The 24,147-nt window shown below is 41.1% G+C and overlaps 1 protein-coding gene across 3 annotated transcripts in view; it reads right to left on the bottom strand.

Annotated features, from left to right (window-relative positions):
• CARD11 (caspase recruitment domain family member 11) overlaps positions 1–24,147 on the bottom strand; it is a 53,910-nt gene that overhangs the window by 6,419 nt on the left and 23,344 nt on the right. For 2 of the 3 annotated variants that reach the window (XM_064461559.1, XM_009500402.2), the window contains 17 exons: positions 18,929–19,141; positions 18,163–18,300; positions 16,955–17,280; positions 15,483–15,662; positions 13,395–13,547; positions 13,179–13,304; positions 12,489–12,686; positions 11,829–12,008; positions 10,743–10,797; positions 9,406–9,521; positions 8,120–8,223; positions 5,374–5,426; positions 4,433–4,565; positions 3,691–3,892; positions 2,710–2,836; positions 1,355–1,595; positions 846–942 (listed from right to left, as the gene is read on the bottom strand). In XM_064461559.1, coding sequence (XP_064317629.1) covers positions 846–942; positions 1,355–1,595; positions 2,710–2,836; positions 3,691–3,892; positions 4,433–4,565; positions 5,374–5,426; positions 8,120–8,223; positions 9,406–9,521; positions 10,743–10,797; positions 11,829–12,008; positions 12,489–12,686; positions 13,179–13,304; positions 13,395–13,547; positions 15,483–15,662; positions 16,955–17,280; positions 18,163–18,300; positions 18,929–19,127 — 2,628 coding nt within the window. In that variant the 5' untranslated portion in view covers positions 19,128–19,141. The remainder of the gene's footprint in view (positions 1–845; positions 943–1,354; positions 1,596–2,709; positions 2,837–3,690; positions 3,893–4,432; positions 4,566–5,373; positions 5,427–8,119; positions 8,224–9,405; positions 9,522–10,742; positions 10,798–11,828; positions 12,009–12,488; positions 12,687–13,178; positions 13,305–13,394; positions 13,548–15,482; positions 15,663–16,954; positions 17,281–18,162; positions 18,301–18,928; positions 19,142–24,147) is intronic. The other variant, XM_064461558.1, reaches the window with a different exon arrangement.

Below are 24,147 nucleotides of genomic sequence, written 5' to 3'. Positions count from 1 at the left end.
CTTCCACATTCCTTTCTTTACAGGAGACTGCTCTCCATAGCTTATGAAAGAGGTAATATCTGCACCAAGAAATAGCATGCAAAGCTTTTGCTTTCACTAGCATCTCTGCCAGTGATCTCTGTCCCTTTGATCAGTGGGGGCTGGAGTACAGAAGGAATTGCATGACCCTTAACCTTGACTGAAATCACATACAAGCAGTGGCTACAGTGTCTCTGCAAATGTTAGAAGCATAAATGTCTCCCAAGCTCTAAAAATAATTTATGGTAACTAATACACCAGGAAGTTAGTTTTAATTATGTTAAGATGTTATTCTTGGGTCTAAGGAAAGAACAATCAGATTACTTTCACTGAGGGAAAAGGAGAAATTGGCGGGGCTGTTGTGTGTGAAGACCTGATAATCCCACTTCTCTCCATAGCGTGTAGGTTGGAAGAGATAGGTCTTTCTAATATGGGACAATGGCAGCTCTGTGGATTAGATGCTTGTTCACAGTAGGAAAGAAATAATTCTGATTATTAACTCCAAGGACACAGCTTCTTCCTCATGTGGATATCAAGATGCATTACAGCCTTACAGGCAGAGAAGAATGAAAAGGATTAACTAAGACACAGAACAGATATTAGAGTTTTAAAGTGTACTCCCTCATAGCTGAAAGGGTTAATAGTGCACCGGAGCTAGGTCCATTGCCAGGGACAGTGTTATTTAGAGCAAACATAAGGTGCCCATTGCCTGGGACAATCAAAACCTACACAGAGTGTACACAGGACTTTCTGTAAAATTAACATAATGAACAACAAGTAGCAGTGGAGTAAGAGGTGTTGAAAAGACCTTGTTTGTAGATACTTACCCGGAGTGCCCGAAGGGTATTATATGAGCTTTCCGTCTCATCTCTGCTTCCTCTGTGCATCAGCCGCTGCAGCTTCACCAAAAGAAGTTGCTGGGCTCTGAAAGAAAGGATGGAATGACATATATCAAGATACCTTTGAAACCTCTCAGAAGAAGGCTGGACTCAATGGCTCTGTGCCTACAGAAAAGATTAAATAGAAATAGCAGTGAGGACTGACTGAACCACACAGTAAATGCAGGAACAAAATAATGAGCAGGACTGCAGTGCAGTTAAGGATTAAAGAATCTCCATGGCATATTTTTCTATGCTACTTTTTGAGAAACCCACGTTATTCTTTCAGGTAACATCTGGAGTCTCCTTTCTAAAGCTTTATAGTTCATATTACAGTTTAACATCACCAGGCCTTATCACAAAAATTAAGGCATATACCTCTTTCCTTACAGCAGTTATTAATTCCCTTATTTACAGAACCACTGCTCCCAGTCGTGGTCACTCAGCTTTACTCTTACCTGCTGTAGCTGGGAATGGTCCCTGTTTCCAGATCCTTGTCCGTGAAAGGATCGACTCTGGCACACAGCCACTCACACCTCCCCTGGTACATGGTGTCCAGAATATGAACAATCTCATCACATTTCACTGACAGGGAACAGCAGTCCAGCTGGCTGGAGATGTTCAGATTCAAGCGGATATGAAACGAGTCCCCTGATGTGATAAACCCTTCATCCAGTTCTGACACTAGTTTCCGATAACCTGCAGCAACGAAGGACGGGGTGAAGTGTGATCAGCTACCGGTCAGACCTCAGTATTGCTGCGTTCCTGGGCATCCTCTGGGAGAAGCACACAGCACAAACATCTGAGGCTCCTCCGAGAGAGGGTTTATACTTCTAGAGTGCTAGTTACACTAGTTACAACGAGGTCACGGGCCTGCACCTTAAAGACACCAATGGGGCATTGATTCAGAAACAGCTTAAGCTGTTCGTATCAGAATCTGTGAGAATATTCTCACAATGATACTTTTCGGTAACTCCATTTTCAGTACTACACATGTGATCTGTGAAACAGAGAACTTCTCAGCAAAGATGCAGACACGGCTATGGCTCTATCCTGTAAGTACAGCCTGAGTTCTGCCATCAGTTTTACTAACAAGCTATTCCCTTTATTATTAGCTCTAATTGGCACTCCCACAATCTATAACATGCTTTATCCGCAGTTAAGTGGTGCTCAAAAAAATTGCAATAGTTTTTCCTACCTTTGAAAACATCAAAGAAAATCAAAGACAGCACTTCCTGTGTGATGTATGCAGCTGAAATTCTCTAACCAGCATTAAAAAAAAAAACCTGCAAATTTATACACACCAGTAAAAAATGGATTTTGGAATGTAATTTTTGATCCATAACCTGAAATTATCATTACAGGCCATGAACACTAAAATCAAATTCTGCTCACCACACATGAACTCCAGCTGTTAAAGATAAGATAAAGCTGCAAAGGTAATAAACAGACCAACTCCATCAGGTAAATGGTAAATCGACTTCAGCTGGATGAAGATGATTTAGCTCACCACATTTGATTACAGAAAAATGTACATAAAAATAAGCTTGCAAGTGTTTTCTGAGTCATGTCGTTATTGGCCCACCATGTAAATTCTTCAGAGTGTTGTAGTGACAAGCATATGGGGTTTTTTTGTTCTCAGTCACAAAGCCAAAAGCTGGAGCAGTTACACAGGGTATCTATAACTAACACCAGTGGACATGCTTCAGATTTATACCAATACAAAGGATATTCTGGTCCTGTCATTCTCATCCACACCAGTTAGTATAATAGACCTGAGACTATTTTAGATGAGAAACACTTTTGGTCTTACCTTCATGATTTGATTTATACTGGAGTGTTACTGGACCACTGCACCTCTGAATGGTCCAGTGAACTTCTTCTTTTGTGCAAGTATCCAAGGGAACACTCTTATTTTCCCCTTTGATGCAGCCCTCCAACTAGATAGGAAATAAATACTAGTCTCCAGTGCAGGTTCAATCTCCAAGTCAATTATACCATTTTTTTAAAAGCGGCATAAACTTTTTCTGATTAAACAATGCAGATACTTTGATATCAGGATGCAGGTTCCATTCTAGATATTTAGTTTCTTTTCTCTCAAATTAGGAATGCTAGCAGTCAACAGAACTGTAGCTCTTTGACAACCCCAGGCTTCCCAGTAGTAAGTAGTACAGGAATATCAGTTGTAGGTTTTTCTCCCCTTGGAGTAATTTTAACAGGAAAATGGTTTGGGAACTTTGGTAATGGAGGGAAAACTAAGCAAAGTGCAACTTAGCAGAAGCACCGTTAGACTCCTGATTATGCAATGCTGGGGACAGCTATGCAGGTGTGCAGTCCTTCTTTCCATTCATATTGCAGCTGTATCCATTACTGTTATAACATGTCCAGACCCAAGACAGGCCAGTCTAAAGAACGGTTTAGGAGTCATCATGCTAAGCTAAGTAGCGTGAACTTCCTTTCAGGCAGGAAAGTACTGGGAAGTTGACAGCAAATCCCATTCCAGCCTTTTCAAAGGGGCGGCACTATACAATACAGCGTTAAAGAAAGCATTGGTTGGTCTAATCTCTTCCAATCAGAGCTACTGTAAAGTGCAAAAGCGTGTGCATGGGTTGGATGACCGTAAATACTGTTCTCCCATATCTTCACAGTCAATAGCAGATTTTCCTCTGCATGAGTCATGTGCTTTCTCATTAAAACAAGATGAAAGAAGGAACAAAGGCAAGTATTAAGGTGAGTGTGCATGCATGTAGGTGGACAGATATCCAATACTATTTGTTGATTATTTTATGCTCACCAGTAGGATTTGGTGTCCCTCCCGAAGGCCTGCTTTCTCTGCAAGTGATCCCGTCTTGACAGAGCTAATAAAGCTCCCTTTATCATTACCCCCAATCAGAGTGATTTCTGAATTGAGACTGTCTCCATTCAGTGTTACGCGCTGGATAGTATGGCAGGAGTTTCTAATGCGACCAACAGATGTGACAGAGGGACGAAAAGGCCTGTGTTCATGAAAGAAAGTAACAGTTAGTTATCTCAGCTTTTAGCTACCACTCCAGAGTTAAATGCATGCATGATAAATGAGAGACATGTAAATAAACTTTTAGTGTTATCAAGCAGTAGGAATCCTCATCACTGCGTAAGTTCCGGAGAAGAGCATCTGGATAGCTTCAAGTACTCTGACATGACCAAATAACTCAGATGTATAATAGTAGCTCACCTAGCAGCCTGTGGCAGCAAGGTAATAAGATCACAAGGATAAATTTAAACCTCTAGAATATTTTGTCTGCCTTGAAGTTTTTGAAATTTTAGGATGACCTTCATTGGTTTACAGGCTCCAAAACAACATGTTATACTGCTGCTGACGGAATGAAGTAAAGACTTAGCACAGTATGATGAGATATTTGTGTCAAATAACAACTTGTAACATCATATTCCTGCCACTGTATCGTCAGCAACTAATAGATAAATGGGGGATCTCTACTATAGTATCCTTTCCCCTCAGTCTCTGTCCAAGGTAGGTAAACTGGCATCTCAAATACCTTTCCAGAGAGAACTTTCTAAATATGGAGTTGACATGCTCAAGTTCATAGGCATCCACGCCTTCCGACTGATGAGAAGAAGAGGAAGAGTGCACCGAAGGAGCTCCGTGTGACTGCCTGTCATGACTGTCATCTGAAAAGAGAAACAAGAATGAAAATGAGTCCTAGATAGAGTGACAAAGATGGAAAAGGAGAAAATGGATGTTTGATTAATCCCAGCCAAAGCTGAAGGAGGAAATTCCTGATGCAGAGGCATAATTCCTGTCCACAAGCCATGGCAAGGAATGCCAGTCTTGCTTACTGGACCTACCTGATCACTCTCACAGAACAGCAAGATAGAAAGGACCTCTGAAGACTGCCTAGTCAAGCCCCCTGCTCAAAGCAGGGTCAGCTAAAGGATATTGCAGAGGGCTTGTCCAGTTGGGTTTTGAATATCTCCAAGGATATAGACTAGTCAACCTCTCTGGGCAACCCTGTTCCAGTGTTTGACCACCCTCACAGTAAAAAAACTTTTTTTATTCTTCCCTGTTTAAAAGGAATTGCTGCTGTAGTTAGTGCCCATTGCCTCTTTTCCTTTCATTGGGTAGCACTGAGAAGAGTCTGGCTCTGTCTTCTTTACTCCTTCCCCTCTCAGTTTGATGCTTTCCTCATTTCAAGGCTGGAGGTCTTCTTATAAACCTGCAAACCTCAGCCAAGCATATTCCATATATTCATTCAGTCTAATCCTTCTCCTGCTTAGTTCTTCAGGAATAGCTGCTTTCTTATTCTCACCCTTAGTTGCCCCTTTGTTTTCTTGTTATGATGAACTGTTTGATTTTTACTTAGACTCTGTGTCCCATCTTATTTAGACCACGAGTTGATTATTTGACAGTATCTGTAGCTGGTGAGCTAATCACACAGATCTCATAGTTAAACTATATACACGATATCCTCTTGCTTACCATCTAGCTCCAAAGCATCGTATCCAAAGCTGTCATTGTCCTCTTCAACCAGGCTGGAATTAAAAACAAAGCATGAGATAATGGAAAAGAGAGAGAGAAAGCTGCTCACTTTCCATCTTTCAGCAGATTTCATTAAGTTCTGAAGGAGGAACTTTCTCTGTGAAAAAGAAAGATGTTGGAGGTGTTGCATCAGGCAATGGTGCAGCTGCAAAAAAAAAAAAAGCAAGTATCACACTTGTGGGCCCAGGGGAGAAGTAGGAAGATGGCAGGAAGAGAGCATGTGTCAGCCAACATGGGAAGCATATGAAATGGCAAGAAGATTCAGAAGGAAGAATTGCTAACAGCAGTGAGGGAATGAAGATATTGCTGAAAACAAAGGGAAGCTGCTGACTGATGGTCTTGTATGTGTGACTTACACCACACCTGCTTCAGCACTGAGATAAATGGCTGCATAATACCTGCTGTATATATGCTGCAGCATGGGGTTTTTTCCACAATAGATCAAAAATGTCAGAAGCTCACTGATGGACAGAGTGAATGCAAGGGAAGTGACTGAGGTGCAGCAGTGAAGGAGTAATTTACCTGCTTGATTTTAAATCCTTGAGGCATTTTATAACAGCTTAATGGTACCTCACATGGTTACCCAGATACCTACAGTAACAGAATGGCAAGGGGTACCCAGGTTTGCACAGAAACTCTTATGCCACAGCTCTGGTCTCAGTCCAGCTCCCACCAACACAAGTTTTCCTGTTAAGGGTGACTGGATTGGCTGGCCTTAAACACAAACAGTTAAAATTTACCAAAATTTTGCTCTTATATTGCTCTTGAGGATGTACAGCCAAGTGAGTGACCTGTCTGCTTCCCTAGAAGGACTTCATTAAAGCACGTCCTTTGGTTGCAAAGCTGTTTAAATAACAGCTTGTTGTTTTTCCCATTCAGAAGGATTTGTAGGTCTCCTGCAGAGCTGATATTCTGCATATTTGGCTTCAGGTGAAGGGTGAATTTTTGCAGCCAGTCTGGGGAGAATCAGCTATTTTTACACCATGCAGAAGCAGGGAAATAATACACCTTTTCCTACATATTAAATTATGATCTCACTTTTTTTTCACACAAATAAAGATCAGATGAACTGTGAAAGCTGCAACTCGGCATGCGAATAGCAATTATTTTGGATTACGTTCACAAACAAGTGAAAAAAAGCTTAGCAGGCTAATTATAAACTACAGTGAACTTCGGGGCATGCTCTTGAGTTACTTGACTTTAGTGATTATTAGCTCAAAAAAGAAAGGCCATGTTCAGACCTTGCTCCTGGGTACCTTTTCCTTCCACATGCCAGTGGGAAAGAGTATCTAATGTGAGGAGAATTTTCAGATTTCAGTACAACTCAGTCTTCCAGTGCCATAGCATATGGAACAGGGTATAGTCAGAGCTATAGTGAAATAAGTCCACAAGATGAGTAATCTTTACTGCATTCTGTAAAATACTGCAAATATTTAAATGTTCAGGCATGCCAAAGGCTTTTCAAGTTAAGCATCTGACACATGAAACATTCAAATCATTAACAAAACAAGCCTTTTTCTCCACCTTGAATTAATGCAACACACTTTAAAAAGAGGCTTGGAAGACAATACAGGAGAACCTAAGGAAGATTAGAGTAAACTCTGCCTAAATCCTCAGCAGCCTAGAAAATTGTGTGGGAGAACTAGCTGAGGATGCCCACAGTGGAAAGCTTTCTTGCAAAGCTTTACACAGAGGAAGACAGGCAAAAACAGCAGTCTGCCAGAGACGAGTTTGTTTTGAAAAGCATTAAAAATCTAAATAAAGTTCTAGTAAAGATTAGATCTAAAACATAGATCTAATAAAGATCTAAACCCTCCACATATATTGCTTTCTTCCAAATCGGTTTGCCTGGGCTTTGTTCTTTTCTCCTTCTCCTTGGGACCTTTACGGAATGCATTTGTATCTTCTGAAGTTTCTGATACAAACACTGACGCTATTGACACCAACATCAAAACAGTACGTCCAAGTACTGCAGTGCTATAAACCTTTTAGAAAAGGGGCCAGTGCCATTTAGGGGACTGCAAGGCAGGCAAGGTCTCTCTCCTTCCTGTCAGTAACTTCCCATTCCCCAGCTGAGCTGATTTCACTCCCTGGGGAAGTCCGCAGTGCCATGACCAGACAGAAGTGGAAGCTGCAGCAGCAGGTGAAGCAGAGGGCAATGCACCTCTCTCCCCTCATCGCTATGCTGAGATACAGAGTCCCGAGCCGAACAAAAAACACTTCCCTCCTCCACTTCTCCCCCACTATTCCTCACAGACATTCAAGCATCTCTGCTCTATTTTGGCAGTTTACAGAGGAGAAGGAGGGGCTGTGAGAGGGACACAGACGCAGGCAAGATGGAGCTGAGAAGCAACAAGTGAAGCCGTATCAGTCTACAGAGGTAGAGCACATTCTCCAATAGCACTGGTGCCCAGTCATTTCAGTAGTTTCTCATTATATACATTTAAAAAGTCAATGCTGCAGCAGTATCACTGTGTCATTCATCCCAGATGAATTATCAGAGACTCCCAAGTGTTTTGGACAAAATTAGGGGTGAAGGACTGCACCCCTGAGAAGTTTAGAAAGTCAGTCCTGCTGCTTAATAGAAGCTCTCCAACTAGAGACAGAAACAAGGACATGTAAGGCCATTTTTGCCTCCCCCTTGTGAAAACAGTTCCAGGCATATTTCACCAGCATGGCTACCTACCTGCAATGAGGGGCATCCTCTTTGCAACGTCGGACTATTGAATCATTTCCTGGAGGCTCAGGAGTGGTAGACATGATACTGTCATTGCGATTTCTCAGGGTTTGCTTTTAAAAAAAGAAAAGCCACAGAAAGGTTATCTGTCTTAAATGGGCTATCATTTCTAACTTACAGAAGCATTAACCTGCTCACTTGCCAGTGGTACTCTGCACTGTGAAGCACACGCAACAGTAAGAAAAATTGATTCTATATGCGCAGAATGCTACATACAAGAGCTTTCATATCCATATATTCCAGTACTGTAGCGATACGCACAGCTTGTGTGCTGGCACAGTACCTTTTTCTGTGACCACAGACTGGCTGATTTACCAAAGAATTTTAACTTTACCCTTGATGTGTGGAGTATGTGTTGCACAGCTGACATATAGGAGGAAGAGGAAGATAAGTAGAATGTATGTATACTTATATATATAAATAGTAGGAATGAAGAAGAAAAATACAGATTTCCATATATTAACTTATTAATCTAGTACACTGGAAACTAAATTGTACTACAGGGAAGACAGTATAAGTCAGCTGAATATCCAATGGATATTCCAAAGGATATTCCTAACTCAGCTAAGCTTATTATGAGAGGCAGGGAGTTCTTTCCTGGCTATTCTTGGATATAATTTTCATTTCCTGGGGGCAGCATCTTTTATGGTGTTCTAGAAAGATGTTTTGTTCTTTGTTATTAACACTCTGCAAGAGCACTCCTTCTGTCTGCTTGCCCTGCTGTGTCAGTGCTCACATATGTATAATGGAATATCTACCTTGGGAGATTATGGGGATACAGCAAGCAGGGAAGAAATGGTTTGGCTATGGTATGCAGAAATTTCCAAATGTGATCTGCACCCCTTTTCTCACTCACTGTTACTTATAGACAGCAAAAGCATTACAGAACTCAAAAAAGCCCTGATAATTTTCTTAAATAAATTACAAAGCAGCTTTTAAAGCAAATCTCTTCCTTCTAACAGTAAATGTGAAACGGCATAAGGAGACAGCAAGAGGTCATAAATACCTTTGAAATATCTTTAAATAAACATAAACCAATTCTGTGATTTTGGAAAAGGCTAATAACATGGTTCCAACAAAATGCTGGTAAAAGGATTAAGGGAGCCTCTGACAAGGGCCTTGAATGTGATAACAGCTGGGATGCTAGTGAAGTGCTAATACTGGGTTGTGAAAGCTCTGAACCACATTAGGAGAGACGGTCGTAGACAGGCAAGGGGCATCCGAAGGCTCCTTACAATTTTGCTGACTTCACAGCTGCTGATGGAGTTACTGATAGAAACAGAATTAGAGGAACTCGTGTCTGTGCGGCCATTGCTGGCATCAGCCCCATCTTCATCCTGTGTCCTGACTGCTGCGCTCACAGATGACAGAGAAAAATAGACACCAGAGAAAATTACGTCAGATCACTTTCAATACAGAGTCTTTCACAGATTTGCAACAACACTTAGGATTATCTTTCCATTTCAGCTTATATTGTTTCCCCACCCTGCACTGGACAGAGGCCTCAGGAAGCACTCTGTGCCCTGCAGCTCTGGCTCCCTTTTCTTCCCCGCCAGCTTCCCAAAGTACAGAAATGCACGCCACTCTGGACAGCCTCTTGCCAACTTTTTCTTTCAACTCTGTCCTGCAGGTTTTTATTAGATCTATGAATGCTGTTTGACAAATTAAAGAAGGATTGTTTTATTAATTTATGTTTCAACTTCATCATCTGAGTCTGGTAGTCTGCAATAAGGTTGGCTCACTGAATTACACTTTTTTTATAACAAAAGCTTTAGAACAGGGACCAAAAAGCATGAGATCCCTCAGCAGCCCTAGCACAGTGTGAATCTTTGTGGACTCCTTCCCTTCCTCAGCACCTCTAATTTGTACTAACGTTGCACGTTACCTGATACCAAACATGCTGTTTAACATGCAGTATCTTGCAGCAGGAACCATGTTTCCCATCACATTTTGTACAACAGTGAGCATGCTGCCACACATAACAAATAAAGGAAGTGCTGCCTAAGATGGTGTCTGGTTCAAGAGCAGTGTTACATAAATAAGAGGAATTAGGAGTAGCTCAAACATGTGTATACAGCAACTAATTTGGTAACTTGGCAGCTGGCTGTTGGGTAGGTCAACGCTCCTCCCCCCAACCTCTGCAGTGCTTTAGATTTAAAATTAATTCCTTTTTTCTGAAGGACAAAGGAACTCATTAGGTCATCACTAGATTAGGGTCTTTTTAGCTTTTTTTCCAACAGCAAAAAGAGAATAGTATAATGACTTTTAGTACAGGTATTACACTGATGACATCAAAATTTTCGTAAGCTAAAAGGAAAATTGAGTAAACAGAAAATTGAGGTAAGGTATGGGATACCTCTGGAGGTATCTTTGGATGGAGAGGACATTCAGGTAGAAATCTTGACTATTCAAATTATTACATTGTTCACTATGAGAGAAAGTGTCTTTTTTACTGACTTGGACTTAGTTAAGGATTTCCCTGCCTGGCATATTTGTTAAAACAACTTAAAGAGATTAAGTGAATGAGACAAAGCAACAGAAAAGGAGGAAGGACATGGATGCTCTTTCTGACCTTGAAACTCTGATGTTTTGTTCATGCTGACAGGGGATTTAGCTCTTGGATTTATCTAAGAGAAAGAGGAAAAAAATCAGCAGAAATGCGGAATATTTGCCATACGCTGTAAACCAGATATTTTCACCCCTTTTTTTACTGTTATGCTGCAATAAATTTGCCCTCCCTTGAACAGCAAGACCCAAAATTTAGAAGATACGTAGATATCTAAATGCCACTGCAGTGAACGAGGGTTAGCTACCTAGCTACTTTTAGAAGTCTGGCTCAAATGCATGGCAATTTCCAGGTTCTGTGGAGGGAACAAAGAGACAAAAGGTGAAGTGGGTGCCTTGGGGCTGGTTTCAGGCAGCTGTTAATACAACAGGCATCCTTTTGGAATGTGCAATGTAAAAAATGCAGCTCTATTGCCATAAGTAATAATGACAGTCAGAGCTCAAAAAGGTTATAAAGGGCAGGCAGAATTCAAATGCAGATGAAAGGAAAGAGAACTTCAAACCCCTGTATGTTAGATTGTATATTTTTTACTATTCATGAATCAGATCATAGCTGTACGAATGCAGCTAGTCGTGGAAATCGTGGACCTAACTCATGCTATTCCTTACTCTTAAGTAAGAGGAAATTGCCATAATTTAATTCTAAATTACGCAGTTAATTTTGCTCTAGATTGTGTCCATTTCTTTCTATTATTTCTTCCAGCTGATGTGAGCTTTTCCACCAATGCTTCATTTTCCACCTTCAGTTACTTGTGCACTGGACTTTGGGCATTATGTCATTTTTTTTCACTACTGTTAAGAAGGCAAAGAATCGATTTATTGACAACTCTCCAAGAATGTGAATGAACAGCAGAAGCAAGGAGAATACACAAAATAGGGAGAAGGGGCAGAAAATGGCCTCGGAAGCCTGATTATATCTGCTCCTCAAGATGCAAATCACTACAGGGCAAAAACTGACAGCTCACTATCATATACAAATCTGTTCTTATCTTTATAGCACAGCACTTTCAGAGGCATGACTGCAACATGTATTACATCTCTTAGTTCTAACAGTCCCTGCACTATATCATTCCAGCCTTATATTAAGACACACCTGGATTCCCTTTAGATTCACTCTCCTCTTGAGTCGCGCTTGATCAGGCAAGAAGAATTTGTTGTCTTCTGGAGACTCTTCAGAAGTGGAGGAGTCATCTGCCTCCTGACCATTGGCTTTTGGGCTAGGAGTTCCAAATGTCTGGGAGATAATGGTAATGGGTAGATTCCGTGGCAGACTCTAAAGATCAGAAGGAAACACTTTACTTCTGAGACCAGTTTGGCACAACTCCTCATGACCTCCCTTTAGAGTAATCTGATTGAACTTTCTGTGATGCCAGTGCTTCAGAACCTCACGCAGAATGTGGCTCCAGACCCAAATCAGTAATTCAGATCGACATTTGTGGGAATTTCTGTTCAGTGGGGCACGCATTTGTAGTTTCTACCCCAGTACAGAAATAAATTGTCTTTCTGCGTTTCTTTCCCTTCCATGTAAAATCCAGTTGTGGAATGCCAGCCTGTGAGAAGCTACGTGCATTGCACAGACAACTTGAACCCCACTGTACTGAAGAACTCACAACACTGACATTTAGTAGAAGGAGGTTATTTTTTTCAGTTAATTCACAGAGAGAATTAAAAAAGTCCCCTCTCCCTTCCACACCAAAATGTTTTTAAAAGCAAGCTTAAAGAGAGAACTTGTGTCTCTCTTCCTCAGCCCTACCTGGTCGTGAAAGTTATTGTCCTTAGACAGCCGTCGGAGTTTGCACTCCAGGTTAACAATGCAAGCTTCTTTCCGAACCACCTCAATTCGGAGTTCATCATTTCTCTCCTCCAGCTCTCGAATCTGCTTCCTGTATTTATCTTTTTCAATCAGACAATGTGAATACTGTGTCTGAGCCTCATCACGTGAGCGGAATGCCTGCAGTGGAGAGAAGAAACCTCTTTTGCACCTGGGCACCAGGTACCTTCTCCTGCTGGGTTTGTTTGTATGGTGTTTGGAACGGGGACTTCAGATCTGGTAACCATTCACCAATCAAAACAGCAGTTAGGATGAGGATGTGCCACAGTAGTACCATTAAAAATTATGATGATGAGGGTGGTTCATTTCCAGCTCCCTCTTGGTTGGTGGCAAAATGCTCCAGAGTGCAAACCAGATGACTTGACACTAATACAAAAGCCTGCAGTAGCTGTTGTTAAGATCTTGGTCCTGCCTGCCAGATGCTATGCTGTGGAAACAACCCAATATTATCTAATGTTTAATTACTGCAATACAAATTCCAACAAGTAGAATTTCTTGTAACTGTATATATTTTAATGGTATTTTGGGTCTGATTACCCAAAATTCCCCAAAGTGACACATATGAGATACAGGCCTTTGCAAGTAATTTTCCCCACTTCAACTGTTAGATACCTGGTCTCGCTCCTTTTCCACCTCTTCTAGCTGTATCATCACAGTGTTCATACGGTGCTTGTACATCTCACAGTCTTTTCCTAGTGTTGAACACTTTAACTCCAAATCTTCTTTCTCTTCAAGATACTGGAAATGACACACTGTTAACCACCACTGCTCTCAGAGGTCTTTTGGGTACTAGCCTGAGATATTCCATCCTTCTATCCTATTTCTCACCTTATCTCTCAAGTCCTCAACATGACGAATCTCCTCTTGGAGATTAAAGATCTTGTTAACTAATTCATGACGATCTTCTAGTGCCTCTTTACGGTCATGCTCCAGAATATCCAAAATGGCTTTGTCTGAATCTGGCAAACTCCGCTTGTCAGCCTGAGGAAAGATATTTTTAAGATACAGGCCAGGGAAAGAGAAAAAAGTATTGAGGAAGAAAAGTAACAAGACAGTAGCAAACAAGAGGAATAGAAAATGAACATGGTATTGCAGTGGGAAAGGAGAAGAGATGGACATTTGTTCATATTTTAAAATAGTGTCAGAAAAGATGAATAAAGGCTGTCTTGCTCTCAGAATAGTCTGATGAAGGAACTGTTTTACTGTTTTATTGTACTGGCTATAATTTGATCCATTTTGGATGCAGTGATAATTCTTCACTCCAAGCCCTGCATTCAAAACTCTTCTCTGTTAATCAGCTCTCACAGAGCACAAAAATCACCCTTTGCCAAAGAGCAGGGCCTAAGAAAACATTCAGAGGCATTTTTAAAGCATGCATAGGCTTTGCAGTGCTGTGCTTAGAGAATATTAAACATGCCTGAAGTAGCTTGTACCACTTTATTTTCTGTAGTGTCCAGCAGTATTTTTTCTTTCAGATTTAAAATTAACAAGATTACCAGAGTAGGTTCCAACAAATAAATTGCCATCCAAAATTAACCATAAATGGTAGATGAAAAGGGCATAAAATGCAAGCAAGTAATATGCATATTTATTCTGAAAATACCTAGACTACGTTGGAGATTTCAGTGACATTTTGGTTACCTAATATTTCTAAGTATACCCAAGTATTTCTAAAACAAACTCCCTTTTGTTTATTTATACTTTCACTTAGGAGAATGTCAGCCCTATTTTTAGCTATTTTGTGATTTTTTCTCTGATTTTTGGGTGCTATAAGACCATTTCAATTAATATAAGAGATTCTACATGGACCAGAACTCCCAGAACCTTCTATGCTACGCCCTTTTTAGCCTTTGAATTGGATTTGTGTTAGAACTAAGAATCATTAGGCACTGCTAGAGGCTACAGCCATTTCTGAAATGCATTCTACTGATAATATTTTAAGTGTCATTTTAAAATGCCACAAGCCTTTTCCAGCAAAGGGCTAAGCACTCTCACATGTACCCTAATATTTGGCTAAGCTCTTCACAGAGTAAGACAGTGCTAAATTTGCTGCATATCATCCTTTTTCCCCATCTGCCCAAATAAAGGCTAGTTAAGACGCCTGTGCAAGGTACAGCAGCGATCTATGGGGCATTCTGCTAACTAGTGACCACCCAAGTACAGAAACCTTTATTACCTTCTGCCTCATTAAGACCTTTTGGCATAGATAAGACAATAGCATAGAACATGGTACACAGAGCCACTGTCAGAAATTTCTGGGCTGGCTATTTAACACAGCTTTGTAGTGACAGACTGGTACAAAGAACCACAGCAGGGCTAAAACATATAGTTGAATGCTCAGCAATTAAACAGCTGCACTCTGCACCTTGAAAGAGTCGATTGCTCATGTACGGCTTGATTGAACTCCTCCTCATGCACGTGTTTGTACAAGGAGTACTACAGACAGCTGGGAGCTATATAACCAACCTGTTATTCCAAACTTCGCACTTATGCTTACTGTAGCTTTACAGGTAGAGGTTTCACCCAACGCTTCCTAGCACTATAACAGGAGTATGTCCTGAGCTGGAGGTGAGGAGTAGTAGCAGAGACCATGCCACCTCCTCTTGTCCCTAGTTACCAGTTTCCCTGTTATGTACTCAACTCCCTGTCCCTTACTGAAAACACATGGGAGCTGTCACCACCACCTGCTGCTTCTCTGTCCCACTCTCACAGCCTCCTCCAGACACTTAGATCCTGAAGGGAAGCCACCAAGGCAGCCTGTGAAGAGACGTGGGGTATGAAAGACAGTATGGGAGGAAAGTGTGGAGGGTGCCTGGAGGCAAGGAGTGACTGAAGCCTGCTGAATCCATCATCTGGGTAGCAGGAGGTGTAAGATGAAGTGCCTTGATTTTTAAATGTAGCAATCTGCTTTTATACCTGAATGATGGACTGTAACTCCTGGATTTTAGTCTTCATCATCTCATTTTCCCGCTCTAGCTCCAGAACCTGCTCCTTTTTGGGTCGGTTTTCAATATCATTTTTCAGCTTCAAAGACTGATTCCTCTCCAGCTTGCACTCCTCTTCCACCTTGTTCAAGCGATGCTTCAGCTGGTCAATCTAGAGCAGACCGAGAGCAGTGAAAAGGAGAAACAGGAAAGGAAAGAAATAATTCCTAGCTCTGATATTAACTGCTCTGAAAGCACTCTCACTTCCAGGTGAAAACGTACTGTCATAGGTCGAAAAAATAGCTTAAACTGTGAATGCTACCAAGCAGCAGATAATTGGGTGTATGTGCATGTGTGTTGACCATCCACAATTGAACTGTTGAACTCTCAAGCAGAAGCCTGCTATTTGCTAGCTACAACTGGTATGGGCTGGTTGTAAATTCAGATAACATCTGGACTAAAAAAATGTGGCATGTCCTCAGTCGTCCAATAAATAAAGAGATACGGAACAGAACTAACACAAGGAAGCTGACTAGACGTTGTGCTTTTGCACGCAGACTGTTTGGATTGGGAAAAATAGGGGCCTTCAGTTCTGGATAGGAAATTGGGGTTTGCAAAAAGAAAAAGTGGTTTCAGGCAGAAGGGGGCCTGGGAAGGAGAAGGAGATGATCCTGGCTAGAGGGAAAAATTTCAAGTGGGGTTACGTCCTAGAGATCAGATTGTTGCACAGGGATGAAGGCCAGGGGATGCCCAGGGACTTTGGCCTGTAATGCCTGCAACTGGTGACTGTGAACAGCTGCACAGCACAAACCAACACGACTTTCTGCCCAACCACCACACACTAGCAGGGATCTCCCTGCAGGGAAGGGACATCAAACCCAAACGGCAGCAGCGCCGAGACTGGGGAGTGAGCAAACAACTGTGAAAAAACAAAGTGGGGTAAAACATCTGATATCATTGTTTTGAAAACAAACCCCAATGTCCAGATCAACTATGAGCAGCTGTTTACTCCATTTCATCTGTGACACAGACACAAGCATGAATTTTATGGCACTTGAAGAATTTCTCTGTATTTCCTAAATGGCCTCAAGCTGTTCCAATGCTCTATGTGAGACTTTTTGAATAAACCACCAACAGCTGTAGTGCAAACCTGGATAACAGCCCCAAAATAATACTGAGCCTGAAAAGCTGAAATTATGTTTTCAGCAAACAATTATGTTTTCAAATTTTTGTTTTAAAATATGTTATGTTCTGTTAATCCATTACAAGTATGTAAATTATCTGCCATTAATACACATCACTGCAGCTAGCATTTCTGTATATCGATGTCTCTAATCATCTGGATGAGCAAAGCAAATGAGAGCTCTACACCTTTCTACTGTCATAGAAGGTCTCATTTTGCCAGCTGCCACTGGCATGCTCCATTGCTGCTCTGATTAAAGCAGCCCAGAGCATTTATCTCACCTCTAACTGGAGGTCTCGGCTCCTTATCACAGCCATGCTCTTCTCGTCACTCAGCTGGGCATATCTCATGGCCAGATTGTAGTTTTCATCTTTCACCTTGACCAGCTCATCATTGTAGTTGTTCCTCTCCTCCTTCATCTTGTTGTATCTCTCCTGGAAGGTCAGCAGCTCTATCTTGTTCAGTTTTAGCTGTTTTCGCTCATCCTCCAACTGGCGAGACTTAGCCAAGAGTTCACAGCGCTGCACATCTTTTGTCTTTACTTGCTGCTGAAGCTTAATGATCTCATTCATTAGGAAATGGGTAAGGCCTTCATGTCCCTCCTCCACTGAAAATGTTTGGACAGCTTATCAACTGCTAATAAAGTAACTTTATGCTAAGTAGAAACAGCAGAACTGAGTAAAAAACAAATGTCCCAGAATATGTACAGAGGTGCAGAATAGGCACAAATACATACACACTGGTATATCTGACTGGCAGCAGTGCAAATATTGCACAGCACATTGTTGCTGGAATCACAATATACATGCACAGGCCTGTGGAAATAGCACAAACTTTGTAGTATGAATCTGTACGAGTAAAATTAATCTGAATGCTGCAAATTTGCTGCACATGTGTAGGTCATCAGTGTAACTTAGTTCGCTGTTCTAATGTTTCTTGAGACTTCTTGTAATGCCTATCTATCATTATCGCTCTCTACAACTACCTGAAAGGAGGTTGTAGTGAGGTGGGGGTTGGTCTCTTCTCCCAGGTCACTAGCGATAGAAAGAGAGGAAATGGCCTCAAGCTGCGTCAGGGGAGGTTTAGATTGGGTATTAGGAAAAATGTCTTCCCTGAAAGAGTGGTCAGGCATTGGAACAGGCTGCCGGGGGAGGAGGTGGAGTCACTATCCCTGGAGGTGTTCAAAAAACACGTAGATGTGGCACTTCAGGACATGATTTAGGAGACATGTCGGTGTTGGGTTGACAGTTGGTCTTGATGATCCTATCCTCGAGGTCTTTTTCAACCTTAATGACTCTATGAATCTATGATTCAATTTGAAGCTTATACATTACCTGTTGCTAGCTCATTTTGCATTGAAGGGGACTGAAAAACTGCAGAATACTGCTACAAGATTAGCTTTTATTTCTGTTTCTTGCCTGAAAAATCAAAGCCTGTCTTCAAGACAGTCTGTATTTCAACAGGCTCCTTTGGAACTGATTCTACTCACCAACAATAGTGGAAAATCTCCGTGTAGGTTCTTTCCCTGTCACCAGTTTGTAGAGTTCAGGGTAGTAAAACTCTAGGCTCTCTAAGAAAACTACATAGCCCCTTTGGCCCTTGGTGTGGAGAATGTCCAGCAGTCGGCCTAAGTACAGAGAACAGAGAGAGAGGTGACATGTCAGCACTATGAGCAGCATAAGCAAGTACTGTTTCCCTGAAATCAAATCTGCTTAAGGTTTGTCTCTGCCACAGCAATGTGCTGTGGAAAATCTGGCTGATTAATTGAGTTCAGCTGAACTCATAAAGTAATGCCATGTATTCTTTATGTTTGTGCTGATCATTATTCTGAAGGAGTGTGGGCAAATTGGTCTCTGGAACAGAAATTTAGAAAGGCATGTTATTCAGCACAGCCTTTACCAGGCAGCCCTGAAACACTAGGATGGCAGACCCTTCAGTGACAAATCATGAAGCAGGGCAAGACAGCTGAAAATGTACTCTTGGAATGGCATTGGCTGCTGCTTGTGCTAACTGAAATATTTGCCAAGGCTTTGATGGGAATATGAACCCTACGAGCTCCAGTCTGCACCGCACTGGAAAGAATCGTTGTTAGCAAAATAGCAGCAGCAGATTCCCCCCTTTATATTAAATCCCTTGTAAATGAGATACAGGGTTTTCATTTGATAATCCGTAACTCGATACAGGCTCCCTCCAGACTTGGCAAAATAATACTGTTCATACAGGAATACAGATGTAGCCATTCACAAAATAATTACCTGCTCGGTTAATTTTGGAGGGCAGCATGAGTGAGTTAAGCACCTCATCCTCATCTTGCTCATCGATTACTTTGCACTGCCGTAGGTATGGGGTCAGTTTGGCTGGATTGATGTACCGGCTCAGCATGTGCCGGTTGCTTTCTACATTCTCCCACAAAGCTTCCTCCTCATCTTTCAGTGTCTCCAGGCAGTCATCCATCTCTGGCTCTCCTCCTTAACGAGAGAAACAATTGGCAAATGAACATCAAACAGGACAGTTTCTATCCTGTTACTTTTTTGTGCTTCCATGTCACATAGGATGAGCTTAGAATTACTTCTGACTAATGCTGAATTTGCCCTATATTGAAACTGTTTGAACTGAAGTGCAGCCTGTCCACAGCTCGTCTGGAAAGTGACAGTTCAGAGAAGTGCTGTCTTGAGTCTACGAACTATTGCATATTGCTCAGCATCTGTAGCTCAGCTAACTCCATAAAGGTCTCTACAAGCCAGAGAATCCCTCTTCATATTATAAGTAACAGTAAAGGACACGGTGCAATGCAGAAAAGACTATGAACATGCAGATCTCAGAGCACATACTTGCTGCAGGCAGCTAAGGCTGCCATTCTCCCCTCCCTTGTTACTCTCAGCTATACTGATTTGATCCTGCATTTTTTCCTGCATATACGTGATGAGCCAACAGATGTAAATGACTGCACCACAAGGAACAAGCAGTTACATATGTCTGCCTTCTGCTGCTGTGTATAGATCGACTGATGTGTGGGCAGGAATGCAAGTACCTGTGAGTTCAGACCTTGCCTTCCTCCGCATGAGTGGGTAAGTACGAGCATTGTATCACTGAAGTCTGAAAATGTTCTTGACTCATGCAAATATTATCACATGATTTCTGAGTGCTTGCTAAGCAATTTCCTGCCAAGTCCTAATCTGTAACCACCTCATTAGAGAAGGTTACAGGGCAGCCAACAATGAGGTGAGAAAACTTGTACTAAAGGTAAGAGTAAAGAAACTTTGTAAAAATTTTTCCTTCTTAATTTTGTAATATATCTTAACCTTTGAAACAAGTCTTACTTTTGCATTCTAGCATTCTCAAGATCTTGTGATCCAAGTGTCACAAGGAAAATAAGCTTCTATTTCAAGAGTTATTTTACCCCATCAGACACCACAGTGTAAGAAGAATGTGCAGTTCTTAGGTCATATGAGATGAGACCTGTGCTTTACGAGACTTTGCTGGTAATCAGTAACTAAAGACCTCAGAAGCAATGTGCTGTTTTTCTTGGATCAGAAGAGTTCTTTCCATTGCGTTGTAATTTCCTCAACTTCCGACTTTAGGAACTGCAAAATGCCTGGGTTACACTGAACATCACCGGGCAAACCCAGCTATTAATCTGTATAGCCAGGGGCTAATAACCCCTCATTTGAAAACTAAAAACAGAAGTGCTAATAAAGTGTTTTCCAGTGTTCTGTCATAACGAAATTCAGAATAGTCCTACAAAAATGCACGTGCTTTTCTTGACACTTTCAAAGGCCTTCCCAAATTGTCCAAAATCCTATGCTGGGGTTAGACATCTCTATGAGAAAAATTTGGATGAGTTCCTCATAATATGGACAGGCTAGGAGCGTATTGCCAGGGGTTTTGTTCTTCTCCTGCACTCCAATAGCTCTCTCAGAGTTCTTTTCTTTGTAGTTTCACATCTTAGGAACCACTTATTTAGCATTTTCTCTGCTGCTTGCATGTAGATTTCATTACTCCAGTGACTGCTATTAAACAGGCGAGGAGAGACAACAGTCCTCAGAGGGCAAGAAGGCCAGGTCTGCTCAACGGGATACAGAATCGTGGGGGCATGGCTGTAGTTAGGGAAAATCTCTCTGGCTTTATGAACTCCTCAAAAGGTGGATGAAATTCTTACTGCCAGTATTTGTGTGGTAAGTTGACACTGCAGTAATGAACAGTAGAAAGGTAAAACAATAGAAAAAGCTATATAAAGTAGGCAGCAGTGGGAAGAATGCTAAAGGTGAAATAGCTTCATCTGAAGTACACATACATTCTCATGAATGCCACTCTCCACCACCTATTCCGGAAATAACTGTATTTCACTTCAAAGGTGAATTTAACAAACACTACATAATTGGAGATGCTGAACTTTTGAGAGTAGAAGTTGGTAAAGCAGAAGGTCACACAGTATCTTAGTCATCTTACAGCCACAGCCACCTATTGCATCAAAAAAAAAGGTGTGTTGCAGGCCTTTTAATTTAAGGGAGTGTACCAGGAAGCTCACAGATGGACCCCAGAGCGCAAAAGAAGCACTTGCCTGAATTTCCTGAAATGCAAGATATCTTGTAATCTGCTGCACTGAACCAGAAATTATTACACGCTGTCAGCAGTTCCCTCAGGACATTAGTAAGGGATTTCTCCATTAAATGATTCAAAGAAGAGTTCAGTCATCAGCGTAATTCTCAACATTAATACATTTTTTTACCTGACATTAAAAATACCTTTATCAAATAGTCCCTCGTGTACGGGCATAATATATCCATACTGTTATTTTGCAGACATAAGGTTTAATGGGAAAGTAATAAGTATAGTGCATGAGTGGCTAAGAATTTTAAAAGGAGATTTCTGGTAGCAAACTCCTGTTAAACAGGGGCAACTCCCTAGAAACAGCATTTAGTGGAGTGGTCCTTCACCGCCATGTAGGAATTTCAGAGTCTTCCTTTTGCTTTCTTCTTTGGATTTCCACCTTGGGAATGCCCTACCAGAGGCACAGCTAAGCTCTCTCCTGACTCATTGGACCGTTCATCAACTCTCAGGGATTACTGCTGCGTGATGGGTAGCACTCCCCTCTTTCCTAGAGCTTGAGGTATTGCCTCTGGTGTGTTTCCTTGGCCAGGCTGGTCTAAGAGTATAAGCCCCAAGTATCTGCATTGTCTTGTGGAGCTATTCTAGGGACAATAGCAATGGACGGCTGGTATTAGGACAGCACCCTTCTTCGTGAGCAAATATTTCTTTGATTTAGTATTTAATATAATATTGAATAGGAACTAAAATGCTTGTGATTGAAATTTTAGTGTGCTGGTCAAAAAACAGACATGACAACTGAAACTCAGTGGGAAATCAGGAAAGGTATTGTATTAGGGCTTTAATTTTAAAAGATGTTCAGCAGCACATGCATTTTCTAGGTATTTAAAATACCTTATTCCCTGTTTCTGTCCTTCCTTCCTGTGATGATATTGCAGAAAAGTTGTTTTCACTTTTAAAATTAAAAACAACAGATTTAAGATGTTTTCAAATGTGTAATCTCTTATTTAATCTGAACGTTATTACCATTATCTAGTTTCTGATTCCAACATCTCTTGAGCTGCAACCTGACACGTTCAGAAGTTGTGATATGTCATAGAAATACTATGGCATCCGTTACAAATCACAGGTGTGAAGTCACAGACTTGGACTGACATCAACAGACATTAACCCAAAAGGAATAAGAATTGCCACAGCAGTTAAAAAATTGCTCTCCTGCTGCTCCTTTCAGTAGTTAGTATACAACATAGCTTTTAACTGCAGGAGATCTTAATCCAGAAATAATCTCAGCTAGTCCCATCAAAGATCTCTGTAGAAGTAGACAAATAAAAGAGAGAATCCCTTTTTACATTAAAAGAAACACTCTACTCCCCTCATCTCCTTTTCTCTCTCAGGGACTACCCTTCTCTTGGCTGTTGCACACAAATGAATCTTCCAATGTGTTTGCTATTTTTTTGTTATATTTTTCAACTGAACAAATCACCTTGCAGTTAAAGCTGTTCTCTGATCTCTCTCAGACTCCACACTTTCATACGTCAGTGACACTCTCCATTGATCAAGGGAATAAAGCCTGCAGGCTTCAGAACCAGGGGTTCTATAAAGTGCTCATCATCAGGTCACATCTAAAGCTTCATTTTTTGTGATTCATTTTATGATGGTGCAGAAATTAACCCTTCAGCCGTTTAATTATTTGCATCCCCTTGCTCTGAATTCTTGCCAGCCTGTCAATACCGAGAAATCGCCATGTAGCAGACTGCAAATGCGGGCTTCAGCTACGGTGTCTGATTTCTTGGTATCTCCTTTGCGAAAAATGAAAAAAGGGTATTGTCCTCATACTGAGAAGCAGGAGGACGTTTATTTTGGAAGAGATGATCTATTTTAATGTTTTGGACTTCTGCATTTGTCACAGATGTTCACAGATCGGCAGTATTTAAAAAGAAACCACAACACACAAAATGTTTGTGTAAATTATAAGTTAATAAGAATGGAAGTTTATGTTAAATACTAAATATTTGTATATAAACCAGAAAAGGATTACATATAAATTATTACACATTAAAGCCAAAATAAAGATTAAAATAACACTTTAAAACTCTGCATATAATTATCCTCGGCACTTTGAGGGTATTGTATTACATCCTCTTTCTATGCATATCTCTAGATTTCATGGGGCAATACCCTTTCTCCGTCAAGTTTGTGTAGCACCTCACGTGATAAAGTATAACGGGGTGATTTTCTCAAAAGCTGCTTGTATGGATATGGGCAGATTTGCAATATCAGACAACCACAAAACCACAAAGGGATTTAGAACTATTTTTAATTTTAGAGGAAAGTCACAGTTTAAAGGGTGATAAGGAAATTATATTCCTTTGCTTAAGGACAGGAGAGCTCTATTTGCCCTCCTGGCTTTCTGAAACGCTGAGTACCAGCAGTTTCCAATTATGCTGGCTCCACTGCTGGACGTTCTATGGTACTGAAAACCACTTTTTAAAGCCTTAAACATTGATTAAGAAGTCTAAATTTGGTTACCCATACTTGCAAATTTTTTGGATACAGATGCCTAAACCTGGGCTCCCAAAGATGAGGAGACAGTGTCTTCATCTGCCTTTAAGAATTTGCACTTCATATTCATTCTTTCTACCAGTGTCCCCACCTGAAAACAAGGCTGCTAAGAGTATTTTTATGACAAGGTAGGAGTCATTAATTAGTGACTGCAAAGTGCTTGGAAACACCAAGATGGTGGCCCTGGAAAAACATTTATTATTTATGCAGTTTTATTACTTCAGATTTTGTAGGCCTTAGAATACTTCCTGAAGCCAGCAGCACCATTGAATGGACTGGGCTTTATTTCTGTTGTAGGTCACAGTGGCTGTATATGGAAAGAACCATTCTATATCTATCAGAACCCACTCTTTATATAAAAGAT

This window comes from Phalacrocorax carbo, chromosome 10 (assembly GCF_963921805.1).
Source record: "Phalacrocorax carbo chromosome 10, bPhaCar2.1, whole genome shotgun sequence".
Taxonomy (NCBI): Eukaryota; Metazoa; Chordata; class Aves; order Suliformes; family Phalacrocoracidae; genus Phalacrocorax; species Phalacrocorax carbo.
Note: the sequence above shows the minus strand (reverse complement) of the source record. Positions and strands in the feature narration are given on the sequence as shown.